This window comes from Schistocerca cancellata, chromosome 2 (genome assembly GCF_023864275.1).
Source record: "Schistocerca cancellata isolate TAMUIC-IGC-003103 chromosome 2, iqSchCanc2.1, whole genome shotgun sequence".
NCBI lineage: Eukaryota > Metazoa > Arthropoda > Insecta > Orthoptera > Acrididae > Schistocerca > Schistocerca cancellata.
Window position 1 is genome coordinate 664,375,210 of NC_064627.1, and position 24,759 is coordinate 664,399,968.

The following is a 24,759-nucleotide window of genomic DNA, read 5'->3' on the forward strand; positions in this document are numbered from 1 at the left end:
GGTAGCCAGACATCTTTAATATTGCAGGTATTTATGTTAGCAAAAAGAAATAAAGATGTGTGTCCAATGCTCCCTGTTACTGGAGATTGTGTCATAACAAGCAGTAAAAAGAAACCTATAAAGGAAGAAACAAGATTATGAAAAATAACATCTGTATGCTTTATCAAATGTTATTACTTGTACCAAATCTTAATGTAGATGTAGTTCTATGTTCACTGATTACTTAGCACTAAAGTCTCCCTAGACTTTAATGAGAGCAGAGTACTACAGAAAAGAGAAGAAGATTACCATTTTAAAGTAATTAAGTAATCTTTAAGCAGGAGCATCGACTGCTAACACATGCTCATTTAATGGCAACAGCTGATATAGTCATACATGAGGAACAAAACTAAGCAACAAAAGAATTATTGGAAGGTATGAAATTAAAATCACAGTTTAGTATACTGAGGTGACATAAGTCGTATAATAGTGATATGCACATATACGGATGGCAATAGTATCATGTACACAAAGTATAAAAGGGCAGTGCATTGGAGGAGCTATCATTTGCACTCAGGTAATTCATGTGTAAAAGGTTTCTGATGTAATTACGCCTACACGATGGGAATTAACAGACTTTGAACACAGAATGGTAGTTGGAGCTAGGCACAGAGGACATGCCATTGCAGAAATCATCAGGGAATTCAACATTCTGAGATCCACAGTGCCAAGAGTGTGCCAAGAATACTAAATTTCAGGCGTTACCTCTCACCAGGGACAACAGAGTGGCCAATGGCCTTCACTTAATAATGGAAAGCAGTAGCATTTACATAGAGTTGTCAGTGTTAACAGACAAGCACCAATGAATGAAATAACCACAGAAATAAATTTGGCGTGTAAGACAAACATATCCTTTAGAATAGTGCAGCAAAATTTGGCATTAGTAGATTATGGCAGCAGACAACCGAACCAAGTGTCTTTGCTAACAACATGACATCGCCTGCAGCACCTCTCCTGGGCTCAAGACCTTATCAGTTGGACCATAGGATGACTAGAAGCAATTGCCTGGTCAGATGAGTCACGATTTCAGCTGTTAAGGCCAGGTGGTATGGTCTGAGTGTGGTGCAGGCACCACGAAGCCATGGACCTAAGTTGTAAGCAAAGCACTTGTGCAAACTGACAGTGGCTCCATAATGGTCTCAGCTGTGTTTAAATGTAATGGACTGAGTCCTCTGGTCTTATGGAACTGATCATTCACTGGAAATGATTATGTCCAGCTACTTGGAGACCATTTGGAGCTGCTCAGGAATTCATGTTCCCAAACAGCAAGAGAATTTTTATGAATGACAATGCACCGTGTCCCTGGGCAACAATTCTTCAAAAATGGCTTGAAGAACTTTCTGGACAATTTTAGTGAATAACATGGCCACAAAAATTGTCCAATATTAATCCCACTGAAGACTTACGGGACATAATCAAGAGTTCAGTTCATGCACAAAGTCCTGGAATGGCAACATTTTCATAATTATGGACAGCCATAGAGGCAGCATGGCTCAATGTATTTCTGCAGGGGTCATCCAATGATTTACTGAGTCCATGCCATATCGAGGTGCTGCACTTCACTGGGCCAACATCAGTCACCTCAGTGTGTACTGACCAGTGAACAGAAGATTCAATTATGAAACTTCTTATTAACATATAGAGAAGACGCTGAGTCGCTGAGTCACGATAGGCACAATAAAAAGATTCACATAATTAAAGCTTTCGGCCATTAAGGCCTCTGTCAGCAGTAGACATACAAACACACACGCACACACACACACTCACATAAACGCAACTTGCCCACACATCAGCAGTCCAGAGAGTTGAGACCACACTGCGAACAGCAGCACCAGTGCCTGATGGGAGTGGCAACTGGGTTTTCCATTGTTTGATTAACATATAGAGAAGTATTACATGATAAACTGGATGATATTAATGAATATGTGGAAGTTTAAAATAAAAGAGGAAAAATCTTTCTTTTGTAAACCATAGCCTATAACAATACATCTTCAATCTGTGGTACAGGAAAAGATACAAAGGAAGATCAGTAGTGGTTTATTGAACATAGCTTCAGTGTGTACAATAACCCTTCATTAGCAGTAAAAAAACCTGCAGGAGGTGATTTGTTAATTCTAACTGTGTTGATAATCAAATACAGTTGACCCTAATCCTTGAAAATCGGACTCTATTTGTTTCATTTTTATGTTGCTTTTGTTTACATATCAGCTGTGGTTGTTGAATGTTGTTCTGTAGTAGTGCCGTGAGCATGATGAACTTAAAAGTCAAGCAGCGTATTAATCTCAAATTCATCATGTAATTAAAAAATTTACCAAACAAATGTTAACATACACAAAATGAGAAGTTTGATGATAGTGCTGTGTCATGGGCACTAGTTTTTGAATGGCACACATGGTTTTCAGAGGGTTGGAAAGAGGCTGAAGTGATGAATGACTCAGTTTATATGTGAGCTCAACAACTGAAACAAACATTCAGAAAGTTTATGAAATTGAGTGGCATCTGAGCATTCAGATTTTTGCACATATACTGAACATGAAAAAAGAGACAGTAATGCATTAAACATGATGAAACATTGTGCAAAATTGATTTTGTGTCTGCAAAACATTTCTTAGTACTCAAACATCCTCTTTATTTACCAGATCTGGCTACCTGCAACTTTTATCTGTTCCTGAAAGTGATGTGTTGTTGAGGTAAAAGAAAAAAAAACAAAACAATAGAGATGTTGAAAAGGGTGACAATGGATGACCTACAGTATTGCTTTGGACACTGGAAGACATGTATGGAGCATTGTATCAACAGGGGAGGGTAGTATGTTGAAGAAGATAAAAATTAGTTTGCAACTTTGTTTGCAGTAGCTCATATTCCCGTCACTAATCTCCTTATATATTTGCCACACCTCATATTTCTAAATACCATCCCCAATCTAATCTGTATGTAAGAATGATGAAAGAGACAGGAAGGACTTGTCATACATATTGTTGAAGTAGACATACCACTGGGCTCAGACGACACCAGAATTTCAGGTTATTATAAATGAATTACCTGATTTATTTATGAGTCTTTCAGAAGTCAAGGTACAGAATAAGGAATTTATTGGAAAATCATTACGAAGACTATTCAAGTGGCCACATAGTATAACTATGGAGCTAGTCATGACATATCATCCTAGTTCCAGTATAAAAACAAGAGAATATTAAGTTTTCCAAAGACGTGAAGGTCCTTGTAAATGGATTGTGGTTGCAACACAGAGAATCAGTGTGAGTCAGTAAGAAAGGCAGAGAGTCGGTCTTCAGGAGTGCTACTGAATTCTGTTTTGTTTGTGTGAATAAATCATTTTCAAAAAAGAAATGAGTTATTTCAAGACTTTTCATTAAGCAAAATCTTTCCGACCAGGGAATAATATTTTTTAAAAATCCACAGTTTCATCCTAGTGCTTCTGCACCAAACATTCAATCCGAGTACGAAGTACCTACATAACATTTTCTTGTTCCAGAACTCTGTTTATCATTTTGCAAGAACCATGATATTATGACTGAATACTGCAAATAATTAACATTTTTTGAACTGAAATTTTTACTTCATACTCATCTATACAGTTTATAAACTATATGCAAGTGCCAGAGTTGAGCTAACACATAAATTTCATATTCTTCTATGGAATTTTCATGTTTTCAGGAAGTAATGCAAAAGAAAGAGATGAATTAACTGTAGACATATTCTGAATAATGGACTGGAAATGCAGTCAAAAATATGAATCTCATAATAATTGGACTCATTGCTGTGGACCACATTGTTTGCTGCCTTGCAGAACATTAAAAAAGAAAAGTGCTAAAAGCTATTATTCTTTTACTGCATATTCTGTAAAGTGCAGACTGTGAGAGAAATATTGTTGTTAAAAAAATTTTTGTATATAGAAATTAAAGTTGCGTCTATATGGTGAATGTAGGATGAGGATGGGGGAAGTGGTTAATTTAAGTTTGGATCAAAGTATTGGTAGATTGTTTTAGGCTGGAAATTCAGTTCTTGAATATTTGCTGATGAAGTTAAAACTGACAAGGCAGACACAAGACAAACTTTTCAGGTTGACTATTGAACTGTGTAGAAACATAATGTCAATTTGACAAATGAAAACCTAAGTAACAAAACTGATGACAGAATTTTGTAAGTAACCAGTGGTTTAAAAAATGAACTTCAGAATAGACATGTTCAACTCACAAAAAGTAAATCACAAATCTGTGAATTAAAAGATCCTATCTACTTAGAGCAGAACCATTCAAATGCTTGGTTGCACTGTTATTACTGAAAATGTTAATGTACTCAGTGTAGTCAGGACTGATGATGGTGTGAATATTTCACATAATGACTATGGAGAAATCAATGATTTGAATGAAGCAGATGACACTGATGATAAAATGTTTTGAAAGACAAGTATTTCTCAAAGGAAGGTGGAAGTGTCGTACTTGAACTGTGAAAAGCAGATGGGATTTCAACATTAAGTATTGAGAACTCTGCAATAATGTAGTAAATTATATTGATTTGTGTGGAATATTCTGATGAGAAAAATTGTAATTTAGACATGTCAGTTAAGTTAAGGGAAAAAATAAGTATCTTTTCACTGTGCCTCCTGGAACTCAACCCCTCCTTTATGTAATTTATCTCTTGCATATTGTTTTTATTTCATCCTGGACATTCCATTGTTTAAAAAAGTAATTAAAGTATGTGAAAGTTGAGGGATGTTTGTCTCTATTGAAGAGTTACAATCTTTTGTTATGATAGTTGAGTCAAGGGAAGGACTATCTGTAAAATGTAAAAACTAGAATTGTTTATAGATATGGGGCTCCAATGTAAAAGTTACCAAAGACTTTAAGCAAGGTAGTCAAAAAACTACATCAGACATTCATGAGTGATAGAGAGATAACAGAGATGTACACAAATTTGACTCCAAGGGAGGACTAAATGACTTTTTCTATCCTACGGTATGTTGCTAAATATTATTTGGAGAATCCTTAATCACAAATGAATAAAACACAATTCTTATGCAATAGAACTGTGTTTTATTCACTTGTGATTAGACGTTCCCAAACTAATAATTACCATCATATTGTAATTTTGCATGCAACTCAGGATGGCCAGACCCCCCCGCCCTCCAATGTTATTTTGTGGTAGGATTTGTTTTGTGTTGTGCTCTTTTAATGCTTCTGTCTATATTTCACTTTATGCTACTTACTGATTCTGCTATGTAATAGATTGTGATGCTTTGTGATGAATTGGTGATCTGAAAACTATGCTCTCTTACACATTGGGAGGTTTGAACTGAACCATTTTGTACTTATTTTGTTGTTACATGACATTAAGTTTTGTTGTAATGTTGAGAGTTTGTACTGTGTGAACCCACAGAGCTGTTGTAGCCCAATGTTCATTTCTATTTCTTCTTTATTCTGTCAGTCTATTAAGGCTATTGCTTACTGTTAATGCTATCCAGTCTCTACTAGTCTCCAGTCATGATTTAATTAGTTTGTCATTTACATGGTTTATTACTCTATGGCCTCATTGTTATTAAGAAATTCAAATACTAATGACTATTTTTTGTGAATACTTAGCTGTAAAGATGTTTGATTGCTTTAAAAAAATATGATCAAACAATGGTTAGAGGATTTGCAAAGTCATGCTTAATGAAAGTCAACCTGTAGCCTCTAAAGTTAATTCCATATATGTATTTTCTTAGTTATTATGTTTTTAGTTGAAGTAATAAATATTTTGCACTGTGGTTGCAGTTTGTGTGATTTTTCAGTACATTTTGCTGATTATCTGGGTTACTGTTAAATAATTACTATGCTGTGCCTTGTGAAACTGTAATTAAGAAATTCCTGATAAATAGGAAGATAAAGGGGTCACATTTATTTTTCTGCACTCATGATATAGTTATGATATCAGTATGGAATGGCCCCCGCATAGCAGATGAATATTTCGTGGATCACGATCCACAACTCCTCACATAATTTGTGCATTCAGATAATGATTATGTGGTTGCAAATAAGGAGCCAAGCATGGTATGGGTTAGAGATCAGAAAGAGTATTAAGCTATTCATGGAATGCCTTAGAAATGCAAAACGCGATTTTGTTTATGAATATGATGTACATTAATCAATTGCTGAATTTCCCTTCAATAATTTCTTTAACATATATGTTGACTTATGGTTCTCTTCCTTACCACTGAAAATAAACAGTATTAAACCAAAAAAGAAAACGTAAAAAGCTTAAATGGTACACTGATGACATTGCCGGTATCTGTACAAATGTATAAAAATAATTGCAAATGTGGTACAGAGCAGCAAGAGTTATTATAACAAAAGAATGCACTTCTACCCAAACACAATACATTTTTCTTGACCCAGAAGACCTCAATAAATGCTTTAGTACTACAGTAAATAAAATAAGAGCAAAATTTAACTGGTCAAACACATCAACAACTGATATAGTTGCTGATCAGTTTCCTAGAGGACATCAATTCCATTGGGATCTTGTCACACCCACAGTTATAATAAATGCTGCTTCAAAACTTTAAAAGTTGAAAAGTATGGGTAGCTGATCGATACCAGGCTACACAACAGAAAAACTATACACTTTATTTGCAAACCACTTGTTTTTGTAATGAATAAATGCCTAGAATTTGAATTTTCCCTGGTCATCTCAAAATTTCCAAAGTTATATCTACATACAAAATGGGAGAAGAGCATCTCTCTGAGAACCACAGTCCAGTGTCTAACAATTTGAAGCAATTTTTCACAAACAGCTGAGTAACTACTTTGAAAAACATAACTTCTTTGTAATAGGCAGCATGATTTCCAAACAGGAAAAATACTACTTCTGTAGTCCTTGAAATTGTTAGTCAGACATTGACTAAGCATATAAAAATAAGAATATGATCTCTCTTGAGCTATGCAGTTTGAGTAACACTGACTATATACCCTTTGACATCTTACTAGTGAAACTACAGTACTATGAAATAAATAATACAGGATTAGAAGTAATTCTTATCTAAATAAAAGGAGACAGTTTGTATCAATTCAAAATAGGCATCCTTGCTTGAAGAAAGTCACATCTGTTATACTTCAGAGCTCTGTCCTTAGACTATTCTTCTTCTACATCTACATCTACATGATTACTCTGCAATTCACACTTAAGTGCCTGGCAGAGGGTTCATTAAACCATCTGCATACTACTTCTCTACCATTGCACTTTTCAATGGTGTGTAGAAATAAGCAACACCTAAATCTTTCCATTTGAGCTCTGATTTCTCTTATTTTATTATGATGATCATTTCTCCCTACACAGGTGGGTGTCAACAAAATATTTTCGCATTTGGAAGAGAAAGTTAGTGATTGAAATTTCATAAATAGACCTCACCACAAAGAAAACCGCCTTTGTTTCAGTGACTGCCACACCAACTCGTGTATCATATCAGTGACACTATCACCACTACTGCACGATAACACAAAACAAGTTGCTCTTCTTTGCACTTTTCTGATGTCCTCCATCAATCCTACCTGGTAAGGATCCCATACCGTGAAGCAATATTCATTGTTGCAACAATTAACTATGTACCACATTACGTTGGTCTTTTATCACTTATCTGCTGTGTGGATGACACAACTGCAATCATTAACACAACTGCAATCACCACTAATCAAGATATACCAAGGTTACACCAGAAACCACAGTACACTCTCTCTTTAACTCTAACAAATTGGTGTGTAATCTAGAGAAAACTCAACATTTGCAGTTGGGATTAGTTAAAGATGTAGAATCAAAATCCATAAACCTGCTTGGAATACATATTGATTTCAAACTAAAATGTCAGCCCCACATTAACCACAGCTGCGAAAATGTATTATGAATGTCCTATCTCACATGGAAATTAGCTGATCTAGTGAGAAATAAATATCTTGGAACAGCTTAAACTGGATTTTTTCAGTTTCATATATTTTGTGCATTGTTAATATGGGGTCTCTTGTGTCATATCAGTATGTACTACTGATTCCAAAAAAGTTGCTACAAATAATGTGTAAGGCTGGTCCAAAGGAACATTGCCATCCTTTACTCACTAATATCAAAATACTGAAACTGATAAATCTTTATTTCTATGCAACACTGATATACACTGTATAAAGGGACACCATCCTCTAGCATTACCTTTCTTAAACAGAAATAATCGATACCAAAAAGTATTTTTGAATCATGTAAAGATTAACATTATCTCATCTGTTTAACTAAATGAATTTCATATGATTTTGTATACAATGTATAATATTTTGGGCTAAAAAGTATAAAAAGAAATTAATTTGTTACAATCGATATGTACTAACTCTGTATGTACAGCTAAAAATATTCTTCTTTTAGAAATATTTGAAATTATGAAATGTCTGGCACATTTAAAATTCCTATTATTAATTATGCAATCTGATGCTAATTACTAAATTTATTTCTGGATTCACTTACAAAATAATGATATAACTTGCTGAACGTTCTTCTTTTGTCAAGAAAGTTTGTAAACTCTTTTCTTTGGTAAACTCTGGAATATTGTTAGTACCACAGAATGTAGTAGTAATGGGCATTTCTCTGATGGAATCGGATGTGTTTTTATGTTTGGAAATAACAATGTAAATTTCTGTTTCAAAGAGGAGATTGTAAAGATAGTGTGACATAGAAAAATGGGATTAAATAAAAAAGTCATAAAAACAGAAATAACACAGCAGACTTACTTAATTGTTATCAACTCATCTGGAACCTACAAAATCAAAAATTTCAGCCTCAAGTTTCAACTCTCAGATGTGACAAACTGCAGCCAACAATGAGAAAATGAAGGTAAGTTAAAAAAGTTATTTGTACATCTTACTCCTCTCGAAGTTTATGAAACTAATCAATTATTTAGGAGACTGAAAATCTACTGGTGATGTGTGGGAGGGTAAGATTACAACTGAAAACAACAGACTGTTAAAAAATTGCTTAAAAGGCTCCTATTAACAAGAAAGGAAACAAATCAAATGTAGAAAGCTGCAGACCAAATACTTTATTATCAAGCTTTAATAAAATCACAGAAAAAGTAATGTGTTATAAGGTAATGAAAGTTTTAGAGAAAAACTAAATCCTCACTGATGCTCAGCATGGATTTAGGAAAAATAAATCATCAACCAGTGCAATCTATGATTTTATACACAATGCCCTGCAAACGACTGACAAAAATCAAAGTGCCACTGGCATTTTTTTATACTTATGTAAAGGCTTTGACAAACAGACCACAACATACCAGCACAAGCTGAAAGTACATGGCATTAGAAGCACTGCATTAAAATTATTGACATTGTACTTGACAAAGAGGAAGCAGAAAATACAAATAAGGCGTGAACTAAAGGAAAATACTAGGATATGTTTCTCAGATACAGGGAACAAAAGAAGGAGTCCCTCAGGGATCCATTCTTGGTCCAGTCCTCTTTCTCCTCTATATATATAAATGATTTAGACCTAAACACTGTGTCACAAACAAATACTTTTTTTTGCAGATGATACAATCATCCTTATTATAGGAAGCATCCCCAAGTCAGCTACAAGCAGCTGTAAATAAAACTACAGCACAGCTAAATGGATTGTTTGAAGGGAATAAACTAGTGATAAACACAAAAAAAGCAACATTCCTAACTTTCTGTTTAAAAGGTGATGTGTGACTACAAACTAGTGTGACAATAAACTCCATTAAAATTTTATCTTCTCTGGAAACAAAGCTTTTAGGCAAATGGCTTCAAAATAACTTTAAATGACATACACATATAAACAAAATAAATGGGACACTAGATAAAATCTACTGTAATCTATGGTTACTCTCTGTTAAAGCAAGTTTAGTTTTAGCACTGTTTGTATTGCCTACTTTGCTCAATTCCATAGAATCCTGCTGCTTGGAATTATATTCTGGGGTAATACATCATTTACTTCACTCATTTTTCTAACCCAGAAGTCACACAGCAGGAGAAAAGAACTGTTGCTCAACATAACAGATACTTTCAATTTAAAACAAACAATTACAGCTCCAACAAAAATTACAAAAACTTCTGCCACTACTGTGGACCAAATATTTGTTAAAACACCCTATACTGTAAAATGTGTAAATAAAAATTTTAGTAATCATGAAGCTTAATTGGTAACCCTCTCAGACTGTTTACTACCCAGATAAAACCATAAAAGGACTGTGACTGCAAAAAGTTTCAGCACACAAACCATAGAAACATGCAATCACTTGTTATCAAGAGGAACATGGGAAGAAGTGTCTCAGTTGCATGACACCAACAAAAAGTTTGAAAAGTTCTATGACATCTTCAACTATTATTTTCAAACAGTATTTCCTCTCAAAATACAGGTAGTAAGGAACACAAATCTAAACGCAAAGTCATGGATCACAAGAGGCATAAAAGTCTCAAGCTACATAAAAAGAAAATTGCTCAGTTACAGAAAAAACCACAACATATCCCCTCCCTTCAATAGTTATATCACAATATATATTCAGGTGTACAGAAAAGTCATATGTCAGGCAAAATCAATGGCCAATGATAAGTTTATATCAGGGTCAGAAAATAAAAGAAAAACAATCTGGAAAGTATAGTAAACAGGAAAATATCACACTGAACTATGACAACAAGAGAATTACTGACATGCAGCAGATTGCAAATCTCTTCAGGCACTAGTATGAAGACGATACAAAAACCTAACAATTAATAATAAGAAAGATAGCCCAATTAACCAACAGGAGAAAGTAAATTCTTGCCTCCACTCAATCTATCTCTATGACACATCCCCGAATGAAATCATTCACACAGCAAAAATGTTCAGGAAAATGTCCTCAGGAATTGATAGTATTCCAGACTTCAGCATAAAGGAATGTATTATAAACATTGCAACACCCTTTGCAGAGATAATCAACCTGTCTTTCTCAACTGGAATCTTTCTTGACTGTCTTAAAAAGGCAGAAGTAATTCCTACTCACAAAAATGGTGACAAAGCAAATTTGGAAAACTATAGACCAGTCTCATTATTGTCAGTTTTTGCCAAATTCCTGAAAGACTCATATATAACAGATTAATGGAATTTCTGGATAAGAACAAAATCCTCACTGATGCCCAACATGGTTTTCGGAAAAATAAATCTACAACCAGTGCCATATATAATTTCGTACAAAATGCTCCAGAAGCACTGGATACTAAACAAAAAGCTGCTGGTATTTCCTTAGACCTGAGCAAAGCTTTTGACATTTTGAACCACAGAATCTTATTAGAAAAACTCCAAAAATATGGCACTAGAGGCACCGCATTAAAATGGTTCTCCATATACCTGACAAATTGGAAACAAAAAGTAGTAATAACATATGAATTAAATGATTGCACCCTAGACAACATTTTTCAGATGCAGGAATAACTAAAACTGGAGTCTCTCAGGCTTATTCTTTTCCTTCCGTATATAGATAATGTAGATGTAAGCATAGAATTGCAACTAAATTTTGTTTGCAGATGACACAAGCATACTTCTTATAAGGGAAACACAAATACAACTGGAAGAAAACATAAATAAAGCTACAGACCAGATAAATGACTGGTTTGGAGCAAACACTTCCAAAACAACTGTGTTTTCTGTTTGAAGGGGGAGGCCTGCAACACTTCTCTGACAATAAATGCCAGTGGAATTACAAAATGATTTTAAATGGCAGACACACATGACAATACTGAATATGACACTGAAAAAAGTAAGGTACAGCCTACATTTACTTGCACACAAAGCAACCTTCCACACTGTTAGAACTGCATACTTCGCCCAGTTCCACTGTATTCTACAACATGAAATTATATTCTGGGGTAGCACAGCTGCTAGCTCAATAATCTTCCAGACCCAAAACAGAGTTGTATGAGGGTGAGTCAATTACTATCCGCAATTCAGTTATATTTTTGTTTATTTTGGTGGTACTGTTGTTTAACGTTGATGACACATGCTTTGTTTATTTGTTGTTATAGCATTGCAATTTTCAAGTTGCTAGGTTAGTTTTGTTATCGCTGCCATGCTGTTAATCATAGCTGCTCCACTGTCTATTTGCACCAAAGAAGAGCAACGTTCAATGATCTGTTTTTTGTGGTCAGAAGGTGTATCAGGAGCCAAATTTCATCAAAGACTTTCGATACAGTATGGGAACTGTGTTTTGCCACAATGGAGTGTCTACAAACAGATTGAAAAATTCCAAAACGGTCGCACAAGTGTTACGCATGATGAAGGAGCCAGACGACCATTTACTGCCACAAATTAAGAAACCATTGAGCATTTACATGAAATCATTCTCTTAGACAGATGGATAACTATTGACGAAGTGGCACATCATGTGCAACAAAAAGAGGTCCACTTTTGAAACACCATCACTTTCTCACATTGCAACACAGAAGTCCAAAATTTGGCCAAAAGGTGCCTACATCCTTCCTCTGTAATGTTTCAAAAATGTGGTGCTCTGCAAAATTATGAGTTTGGCAAAGTTTCACGTAGCTAGGTCTCAATACATGCCCAAAAAATGCCAGAGCTCAGAAGTTCATGTGAGGTGTAAGGTGTGTTACAGAGGTCACACAGCTACCAAATTTCACCACAATTCTGCTGCAAACTATTGTGTACATGTCACATTATATGAAGGTTGTCTCACCTCCCTGTAATGACATACTGCCCCTTCACTTGACTCCTCTGCATTGGATGTCTTAACCATGATGTAAAGCATGGAAATGACACAGTTTTCTTGTGGATGCAAACATACTGGACAAACTGCTGCTCAGAAGCAACACAAAAAGACATCAGGAAATAACATAAAGGACATGAATGAAACCACTCCTACCCTTGGAGTGCTCATTTTCACACATTTTCATTTTCAAGATGACAGTTTGCAGTTCAATGTGCATTAGAATACTCTTCTTCACAAGTTTTGAAACTGCTGACAGCCTCAAATGATTCAATCCTTATCTATGGACATTGCAGGGCTGCAACCATATTGAACATGATCTCACCTCTTTGGGGTAGACAGGGTGGGGCATCTGGGGATCATTCCAAACCATTTGTTGAAATCTGAATGTGGATCTGAAGCAGAAAAGAGTGGTTATGTTTTATATATCTCCTTTCCTGCTCCCTCCCATGGTGTGTGCACAGAGGGCTGCAACATTGACTTTTACATGAATAAAACAGTAAAAGATGCCTGTAAGATCCCCCCTCCAACTTCTGCAAGACCATCGGCTCCACCTAAGCATCTTTAAGGCACTTAAAAAATGTCTCTGTACAATGATACACATCCATGGATCCCTACCCACAGGTGGGAAAAGATCACCTTCAGATATTGTTGAATGGTTTTGAACAGTCCTTTGTGGTTCCACCCTGTACACCAGTCCAAAACTTGTAGTCATGCTACACTCCAAAGGGGTGAGTATTGTTCCATGGTGTTGCAGTCCTGTGATGTCCTTAGAGATGAGATGAATCATCGAAGGTGTTAGCAATGTCAAAGATTGTCAAGAACATTGTCTTGTTGCACACTGTACTGCAAACTGTCATTTCCAAATGTGAAATGTGTAAAAAAGAATATCCCTATTTTTCTTTGCTGGTTTCTCCAAAATGTCATTCTTGGCCACTCATGAGAAAACCATGTGATTTCAATGCTGGGCATCTCAGTTATGCTGTTCAGTGTAGATGTATCAGGTGATGGAGTGAGATGTGGATAAGGGGAGCTATGACAACATTCCCATGATATGACACATCCCCTGTCTCCTAGAACAGAATTGTGATGAATTTCAGTGCCAGTGTGACTTAATCACCTTAAACCTAATATGAACTTCTGAGCATGGACCTTTTTTTGGCATGTGTAGACACCTTGCTGTTTGAAGCATCGACGAGCCTGAAGGTAATGTTGCAGAGCACCATTCTTTCATACCCCCCATGAACCATGGACCTTGCCATTGGTGGGGAGGCTTGCATGCCTCAGCGATACAGATGGCCATACCGTAGGTGCAACCACAATGGAGGGGTATCTGTTGAGAGGCCAGACAAACGTGTGGTTCCTGAAGAGGGGCAGCAGCCTTTTCAGTAGTTGCAGGGGCAAGAGTCTGGATGATTGACTGATCTGGCCTTGTAACACTAACAAAAACAGCCTTGCTGTGCTGGTACTGTGAACGGTTGAAAGCAAGGGGAAACTACAGCTGTAATTTTTTCCAAGGGCATGCAGCTTTACTGTATGATTAAATGATGATGGTGTCCTCTTGGGTAAAACATTCCAGAGGTAAAATAGTCCCCCATTTGGATCTCTGGGTGGGGACTACTCAGGAGGACGTCATTATCAGGAGAAAGAAAACCGGCATTCTACGGATCGGAGTGCGGAATGTCAGATCCCTTAATTGGGCAGGTAGGTTAGAAAATTTAAAAAGAGAAATGGATAGGTTAAAGTTAGATACAGTGGGAATTAGTGAAGTTCGGTGGCAGGAGGAACAAGACTTATGGTCAGGTGAATACAGGGTTATAAATACAAAATCAAATAGGGGTATGCAGGAGTAGGTTTAATAATGAATAAAAAAAAATAGGAGTGGGGTAAGCTACTACAGACAGCATAGTGAACACATTATTGTGGCCAAGATAGACACGAAGCCCACGTGTACTACAGTAGTACAAGTTTATATGCCAATTAGCTCAGCAGATGATGAAGAAATTGATGAAATGTATGATGAGATAAAAGAAATTATTTAGGTAGTGAAAGGAGATGAAAATTTAATAGTCATGGGTGACTGGAATTTGATAGTAGGAAAAGGGAGAGAAAGAAACATAGTAAGTGAATTGGTATATTGGGGCTAAGAAATGAATGAGGAAGCGCCTGGTAGAATTCTGCACAGAGCATAACTTAATCATAGCTAACAGTTGGTTCAAGAATCATAAAAGAAGGTCTTATACATGGAAGAATCCTGGAGATACTAGAAGGTATCAGATAGATTATACACTCCTGGAAATGGAAAAAAGAACACATTGACACCGGTGTGTCAGACCCACCATACTTGCTCCGGACACTGCGAGAGGGCTGTACAAGCAATGATCACACGCACGGCACAGCGGACACACCAGGAACCGCGGTGTTGGCCGTCGAATGGCGCTAGCTGCGCAGCATTTGTGCACCGCCGCCGTCAGTGTCAGCCAGTTTGCCGTGGCATACGGAGCTCCATCGCAGTCTTTAACACTGGTAGCATGCCGCGACAGCGTGGACGTGAACCGTATGTGCAGTTGACGGACTTTGAGCGAGGGCGTATAGTGGGCATGCGGGAGGCCGGGTGGACGTACCGCCGAATTGCTCAACACGTGGGGCGTGAGGTCTCCACAGTACATCGATGTTGTCGCCAGTGGTCGGCGGAAGGTGCACGTGCCCGTCTACCTGGGACCGGACCACAGCGACGCACGGATGCACGCCAAGACCGTTGGATCCTACGCAGTGCCATAGGGGACCGCACCGCCACTTCCCAGCAAATTAGGGACACTGTTGCTCCTGGGGTATCGGCGAGGACCATTCGCAACCGTCTCCATGAAGCTGGGCTACGGTCCCGCACACCGTTAGGCCGTCTTCCGCTCACGCCCCAACATCGTGCAGCCCGCCTCCAGTGGTGTCGCGACAGGCGTGAATGGAGGGACGAATGGAGACGTGTCGTCTTCAGCGATGAGAGTCGCTTCTGCCTTGGTGCCAATGATGGTCGTATGCGTGTTTGGCGCCGTGCAGGTGAGCGCCACAATCAGGACTGCATACGACCGAGGCACACAGGGCCAACACCCGGCATCATGGTGTGGGGAGCGATCTCCTACACTGGCCGTACACCACTGGTGATCGTCGAGGGGACACTGAATAGTGCACGGTACATCCAAACCGTCATCGAACCCAACGTTCTACCATTCCTAGACCGCCAAGGGAACTTGCTGTTCCAACAGGACAATGCACGTCCGCATGTATCCCGTGCCGCCCAACGCGCTCTAGAAGGTGTAAGTCAACTACCCTGGCCTGCAAGATCTCCGGATCTGTCCCCCATTGAGCATGTTTGGGACTGGATGAAGCGCCGTCTCACGCGGTCTGCACGTCCAGCACGAACGCTGGTCCAACTGAGGCGCCAGGTGGAAATGGCATGGCAAGCCGTTCCACAGGACTACATCCAGCATCTCTACAATCGTCTCCATGGGAGAATAGCAGCCTGCATTGCTGCGAAAGGTGGATATACACTGTACTAGTGCCGACATTGTGCATGCTCTGTTGCCTGTGTCTATGTGCCTGTGGTTCTGTCAGTGTGATCATGTGATGTATCTGACCCCAGGAATGTGTCAATAAAGTTTCCCCTTCCTGGGACAATGAATTCACGGTGTTCTTATTTCAATTTCCAGGAGTGTATAACAGTAAGACAGAGATTTAGGAACCAGGTTCTAAATTGTAAGACATTTCCAGGGACAGATGTGGACTCTGACTACAATCTATTGGTTATGAACTGTAGATAAAACTAAAGAAACTGCAAAAAGGTGGGAATTTAAGGAGATGGGACCTGGATAAACTGACTAAACCAGTGATTGTACAGATTTTCAGGGAGAGCATAAGGGAACAATTGACAGGAATGGGGGAAAGAAATACAGTAGAAGAAGATGGGTAGCTTTGAGGGATGAAATAGTGAAGGCAGCAGAGGATCAAATAGGTAACAAATCGAGGGCTAGTAGAAATCCTTGGGTAACAGAAGAAATATTGAATTTAATTGATGAAAGAAGAAAATATAAAAATGCAGTAAATGAAGCAGGCAAAAAGGAATATAAATGTCTCAAAAATGAGATCAACAGGAAGTGCAAAGTGGTTAAGCAGGGATGGCTAGAGGACAAATGTAAGGATGTAGAGGCTTATCTCACTAGGGGTAAGATAGAGACCCTTGGAGAAAAGAGAACCACTTGTATGAATATCAAGAGTTCAGATGGAAACCCAGTTCTAAGCAAAGAAGGGAAAGCAGAAAGGTGGAAGGAGTATATAGAGGGTCTATACTAGGGTGATGTACTTGTGGACAATATTATGGAAATGCATGAGGATGTAGATGAAGATCAAATGGGAGATATGATACTGTGCGAAGAGTTTGACAGAGCACTGAACAATCTGAGTAGAAACAAGGCTCCAGGAGTAGACAACATTCCATTCGAAATACTGACAGCCTTGGGAGAGCCAGTCCTGACAAAACTCTACCACCTGGTGAGCAAGATGTATGAAACAGGCGAAACACCCTCAGACTTAAAGAAGAACATAATAATGCCAATCCCAAAGAGAGCAGGTGTTGACAGATGTGAAAATTACCAGACTATCAGTTTAATAAGTCACAGCTGCAAAATACTAACGTGTATTCTTTACAGACGAATGGAAAAACTGGTAGAAGCCGACCTCAGGGAAGGTCAGTTTGGATTCCGTAGAAATATTGGAACACGTGAGGCAACACTGACCCTCTTAGAAGAAAGATTAAGGAAAGGCAAACCTACATTTCTAGCACTTGTAGACTTAGAGAAAGCTTTTGACAATGTTGACTGGAATACTCTCTTTCAAATTCTAAAGGTGGCAGGGGTAAAATACAGGGAGCGAAAAGCTATTTACAATTTGTACAGAAACCAGATGGCAGTTATAAGAGTCGAGGGACATGAAAGGGAAGCAGTGGTTGGGAAGGGAGTAAGAAAGGGTTGTAGCCTCTCCCTGACGTTATTCAATCTGTATATTGAGCAAGCAGTAAAGGAAGCAAAAGAAAAATTCGGATTAGGTATTTAAATCCATGGAGAAAAAATAAAAACTTTGAGGTTCACCAATGACATTGTAATTCTGTCAGAGACAGCAAAGGACCTGGAAGAGCAGTTGAACGGAATAGTATAGAGTAGCATAGACAGTTGCATCAAACCAGTCTCAGGACTGAAGACCACCACCACCACAACAACAACAACAATGTGGAGAAAGCTGCAGGCACCTTCAGGTCAAATTTTGAAGTTCTGACCGGTGACAGGGAAAATGACAGGATTTTAAAAAAGTGGTCCTTTAATATTGTTGTTCAGTGTAGTTAAAAAATCTAATGAAATCATTGAAATGAAATTGTCTGCTAATAAACAAATACAGTTATAGGTACATACCACTAATAATGCTCTTTCCATCACATGTAAAAACAATGCTGGCACATGTCAGATTAAGTACTGTTATCCTGAGCAGCTCCTTTAATGCTTTGGCATCCCATACCCTGATGTCATTTTTACTACTTGTTGCATAATACTCTGAGCACTTGCTGTAAACCAACATAAGTTTTATTATATTTTTACATGATGTTAATTATAGTCAGTGTGAATAAGGGTGACTGAGATGGCATATGATCTATGTAAAGTTAGAAGTGAAAGTTTTTCTATATGTTGTGTACTTACTATGGAAATGTAAGGTCATATATGGCATCTGTGTGGCATGTGATGTGAAGTGAAACATTAAATGTTGCAATATTTATAGTGTATATTTCACACTGGTCTGTCCCAGCTATGATTTCATCCCTCATAATCTTGACAGATGTAGCACCAGAATCCAGTTTTGCACTTTTTAGCTGTATGTGAGAAAAACACCTCCTATAGTACATCAAAATGTTAGTAAAGTGTCATTAAAACAATAGAATATTCTACAACTATGGATTTCGTGCTAAAAATAATGATGCTTATAGAATTTCAGTTGTCATGAAAGCTTAAGATTAGTCATTACTTGTTTAATTACTGGAAAGAGTAAAGGTAACAACACACCATATAGTTGAGGTACTGAGAAAACAATAGGTACAGAAACAAGATTGAAAACATCACTAACTTTATGTATGATGTTGTGTTTCACATCTAACTAGTACAGCATATAAATACTCACACATACATCTTCAAGGTTACATCATCCTGACCAACTACACTGTACCAGTACTGAAGCGCAACTGAGATGAGGGCTGTGTTTGGTGGAGTGGGTAAGCAGAAAACAGGCAGGGAGGGGATGGGATGTTTGGAGCGAAGGGTGGCTGACAACATTCAGCAGACAGGACAGGAATGTGTCTTGGCGATCTCACTCTGAACATGCAGAGGAGTTGCATGTGGCACACAATGACATGGGAGTTTATTGATAGGGGGAGACAAAATAGAGGAAGAAGAAGACAGAAGAAAAGAGCATTTCAGTGTAGAAAGAGTGAAGTGGGCAGAATGGAAACCGAGTTTAAGGTGAATGTGAGACATGAATAATTGAAGCTTGACACAAGGAGAGCTGCAAGGTCAAAGAATTAGATGAAAAGACAAATCTCATCTGTGTAATTCAGGGTAGTTCGTATTTCCCAATAGGAAACATAATTTATCTTATTCATTTCCTTGAAAATGTAAAAAGAGTGGTTGGCAAATACTATGCAAGTCATATGGATGAGGCGAATGCAAGTTATGGAAGGAGTGGTACGTACTGCATACTTATGACACAGAGCAGTCAACAGCCACATAAACAAGATTAAATAATTGCCAAGCTTTCAGATATGTCCTTCTGAGCTGGCTGTCACACACACAAAAAAGTGGTTTTGTTGTTGGGTAACTGAAACCCAACTTGCACTTTTCTCACATGACATACTGAAAGCTTTGGATCATGATAATCAGGTAGATGCTGTATTTCTTGGTTTCCAAAAACAACTTGACTCAGTACCAAACCTACACTTATTGCCAAAAGTACAATCATATGGGGTATCAAGTGAAAGTTGTGACTAGACTGAGAACTTTTTGGTAGGGAGCACACAACATGTCATCTTGGATGGGGAGCCATCATGAGTTGTAGAAGTAACTTCAGGTGCGCCTCAGGGAAGTGTGTTGGGACCCCCGCTGTTCATGTTGCATATTAATCATCCTGGAGACAATATTAATAGTAACATCAGGCTTTCTGCAGATGATACAATTATCTTTAATGAAGTACTGTCTGAAAGAAGTTGTATAAATATTCAGCCAGATTTTTATCAGATTTCAAGGTGGTGCAAGTATTAGCAACCTGCTTTAAATGTTCAGAAATGTAAAATTTTGCACTTCACAAAATGAAAAAATGTGGTAACCTATAACTATAATATCAATGATTCGCTGTTGGAATTGGACAACTCATACAAATACCTGGGTGTAACACTTTGTAGGGATCAGAAATGGAGTGACACACAGCCTCAGTCATGGGTAAAGCAGGTGGTAGATTCCAGTTTGTGGTAGAATACCAGAGAAGTGCAGTCAATCTACAAAGAAGATTACTTACAAATCACTTGTGTCACTGGTTCTAAAATATTGCTCAAGTGTGTGGGACCAGTATCACATAGGTCTACCAGGGAATATTTAAAGTATACAGAGAAGGGCAGTATGAATGGTCACAGGTTTCTTTAATCCATGGGAGAGTATGCAAGAGGTACTGAAGAAACTGAACTGGAACTCCCTTGAAGAAAGATGTAAACTGTTCTGAGAAAGTCTATTAACAAAGTCTCAAGAACTGGTTTTAAATGATTGCTCCAGGAATATACTGCAAACTCCTAGCTATTGCTCACACAGGGATCATGAAGATAAGATTAGAGGAACTACTGCGCTCACAGAGGCAGTCAAACAATCATTCTCCTGCACTTCACTGGTACGATGAGATGTACGCTCTGCCATGCACCTCATGGTGATTTTCAGAGTATGGATGTAAATGTAGATGTAGATGTAGAATTGGGTGAGAGAAAAATGGAGTATGTGAGGTAAAAGAAAGGGAGAAGGAGGCTGATGGCTGATGAGCCTGTTATGAAACAGGAATACACAATGAACTGGAGGAGTGGATTGGGAAATCATGAAATATGGAGGCTGCAGAGAGAATATTATGGGTATAGATTAATCAAATGAAAAAAACTTGATTCATGTGTATATTTCTCATCCACTTGACACATTCCACTTCATAATGTTTACCGTGAGACTGATCAATGGAACACATAACTATCTAACTAACTAACAGACTGAGAAAGAGGATACGGATTGGTGTAGGACAGGGAAAAGCAGGTACTGAGGATACGATGTCAGTAGGATCAAGTGATACGTTGTCTGGACAATTGCAATTTACATTATTCAGAGAAGCTAATATTTGAAGGAAGGATACAGATGGTATGGTTCGTGAAGCAGCAACTGTAGTCATTCGTGGTATGGTCAATGGGATCTTTTCCAGCCTTGAGCACAGTTTGGTTCTTCCTTTTGATTCAGGTGGACAAATAAAGGTAGTAATGATCATCTAACTGACTGTAGAGAAGTTACAGTGGAGCAGGAATGTGGAACGATTGGTTTCATAGGTGGCCCTGCACCTGATGGAGTATAATATGCTTGTGATCGGGCTGGAATAGAATGTACTGAGTGAGAAAGGTCTTGCATCCAAGTTTTTCACGAGAATATGACCTATTTGGCAAGGATCTGGGAGTACACATAGCACAGAGAAGTGAAATGAGATGTGAACTTTGCGAATAGAGAAATACATGTTCATCATGACTGTGCAGTTGTTCACTAATGTTCTTTTGCTCTAGGGACATTGAGAGCTAGGATTTACAAATGCTGGAACATACGCACTGTTCACAAGATTTAACAGCCCTGCACTTCTACCTAATTCCACATCTAAGGAAATTATTGGCTAGAACACTTTTCTCAACTCATGAACAGGATAAGGCAGCTGTAGATATTTAAACCAAAGATTCAAAATCACTTTTCAGGTATGGAATGTACTAACTGGAAAATGCTAGATGAAGTGATTTGACTAAAATAGCTCTATGTTAAAAAGTGAGAGCATTTTTGACTGAGAATAAAAGTATCATCCACTGCAAATCCAAGGCATGTTTACTTTGCCCTTAGACTAATGCACTATCTAAAAAGTTAATACTCTTACAGCAGGATCTACGTATATCTAACTCATTAATAAAAAATAAAAGCAGTATTTTGTCTAAAAGTAGGAGCTTTGTATTATGACAGATTTAATATTCTATTCTAGAAGTTCGTACTGGTACTCTTGCAATATGTTAGTTCAGTTAACTGGTTTCTGTTCAGCTAAGAGAAATGTTGAAGAAAATTCCATTTAATTCCATAAATGAACTTTCTGATTACTGAAATGTAACTCCAAAAGTATGATGCATGCAAAAGCAAGAAAACTGAAGTAACTGTCATTCATTTTTGATAAACAGTATAAAACTGTGTAAATTTAAATATAAAATTTAAACATAAGAATCATAAACTATACAGAAGAACATAATACACTGTGAAGAAGTCATCTGTTTATTATCCTGTAACCTGTTCTACAGTATATATACACTAAATTGTAGAGTATACTATGTGCATGTCATTGTACAATAAAATGCAAGGTCTTTATGTAATAATACAAAATGTATCAGTTATAATTCATCAAATAGGTGAAATAAATAAATATATATGACACAATCCACCTAATATATAAACCTTCTTTTTTATGTAACTTCATGCTGAGATATACAACAAAAAGCTGCTTTATTCTAAAAATATTGCAGATACAAAAAGTTTTGTTCAGTTTAAATTCTATGAAACTTATTCAGCTCAGATGATACTTGAACAGAACTGGTCCACGGGAAACAGCTAGAATGTTGATCTCATGCAGGTTCTTATTACACAATTTCAAACCAACAAAAATGACCAGCTGACATCAGAAGTCATAATGGTCATACATTGAACTAAACACATGAGTAAAATTCCTTGAAATCACAATGAGTAACATGTTGCTGGCAGGGGAGATGCTGTGGTGGGTGGAGGTTTGAGGTAGGGTCAAGATCACAAGGTCAATGGAGCACCACGCAGGAACATGGGTAACGATGGCTCAGAGGGATCCTCCCTTCTACCACCAGCATTTCTGAACTGCACAAAGAGAGTTATCCTTACAACACATCCTCTAATCCCAAAATTATCCTGACCTCAACCTAGAGTAACCTACTCTCACCACACCATTCACACAACAGTTCCTACTCCTTGTCCTATCATCTCCTCCCTTTCACATTCCTTCAACCTTTTAGGTGTTGTCCTGTGCCAATGTACCCACCCATCCTTTCCCCTTCCCTGCTTCTCTCCTTTTCTCCTACTCTTCATTTCCAACACCATTTCCCCCACATGCCACCTCCTGATGCTGCATCTGGCAGCATCTATTCCTGTACACCCCGCCAGACAGCACTCTTCTCTCCCCCTACCCATACACTGCTATCGCTCCCCTTTCCTGCTCCATTCCAGGTTGCTATTCACATGACAGTTGCTTTCTGGTCAGAGCTGCTGTTGGTAGCAGTCATGTCTGCATAAAATGTGCTTGCTTGTATGAAGGTGTGTATGATTTCTTTACTGAAGAAGGCTTTGACCAAAAGCTACAATGTATAACAGTCTTTTCATTGTGTCTTTCGGCAACTCAGTGGGTCAACTTTACAGTAAGTAGCAGTCTGTCCTTTTCCTAATGTTGTTGGTTTTCCAATCTAGAGTTTCCACTGTTTGATTCTTTACTTCTAGACACGTATAACAGACATTTTCCTCATAATAAGCATCTCATTCCTTCTCTATCTTCTCCATCTCCTCTGTAGTTATAAAAATAAAATACCAATCTCATTTCTTAAAGATCCTTTTCTTCTACTCTAAATCTGCCTGGTCTATATCTATAGCTCATACTTGTTTAAACATATTCACATTGCTTGCCTGTAAATTTGCCTTTCTTGCTTGTAGATGAGCTACTGCAGGTGATATAATTCACTATGTTTCCTCTAGGGTAGCCCCTTGTGGAACTGACAACAATGTGTTCAACACACTAATAATTACATAAAACCCAACAAATAACAAGAGAACAAAATAAAATGATGGTATGGACACCTAAATATACTACCAGTATCATAATTTTCACCCAGACGGTTACTCATAACTATCATAATCATATATTTAAACAAATAAATCATACTGCTGCCTACAATGAAGTCCATTGCCCATTCAAAATGGCACAAATTAGCACACATAATCAGATCATCATCTGCATTCACCTCCTTCAGGTTATACATACAAATAGAACTAGACAACTGGCAAAACACAACCCACAGCAAGCGTAGTTCCTTGGTCAGAAAAATATAGAGGTTAACACACTGTTCTGCAACCAAACGTAGCAGCCGGCTGGGTAGATGGTACAGTGGGTGGTGGTTGAAGGTCTGATCAAAGTCAAGAAGTCAAGAGAGCACTAAAAAGGAACATGTGTAATGCTGACACAGAGTAGATGCTTACCTGATGTTGGAAGGCACTATTGAAACAATATTAAAACAAACTACATTCCTGGAAACTGAAATAAGAACACTGTGAATTTATTGTCCCAGGAAGGGGAAACTTTATTGACACATTCCTGGGGTCAGATACATCACATGATCACACTGACAGAACCACAGGCACATAGACACAGGCAACAGAGCATGCACAATGTCGGCACTAGTACAGTGTATATCCACCTTTCGCAGCAATGCAGGCTGCTATTCTCCCATGGAGACGATCGTAGAGATGCTGGATGTAGTCCTGTGGAACGGCTTGCCATGCCATTTCCACCTGGCGCCTCAGTTGCCCAGCGTTCGTGCTGGACGTGCAGTCCGCGTG

General features: G+C 38.0%; 1 protein-coding gene across 1 annotated transcript in view; it reads right to left on the reverse strand.

The window, feature by feature from the left end:
- Positions 1–24,759, reverse strand: part of LOC126157384 (cilia- and flagella-associated protein 52-like) — a 239,410-nt gene that overhangs the window by 144,194 nt on the left and 70,457 nt on the right. Inside the window, exons 7-8 of the mRNA XM_049916371.1 lie at positions 18,526–18,695; positions 18,244–18,392 (exon numbers count right to left, since the gene is read on the reverse strand). Coding sequence (XP_049772328.1) covers positions 18,244–18,392; positions 18,526–18,695 — 319 coding nt within the window. The remainder of the gene's footprint in view (positions 1–18,243; positions 18,393–18,525; positions 18,696–24,759) is intronic.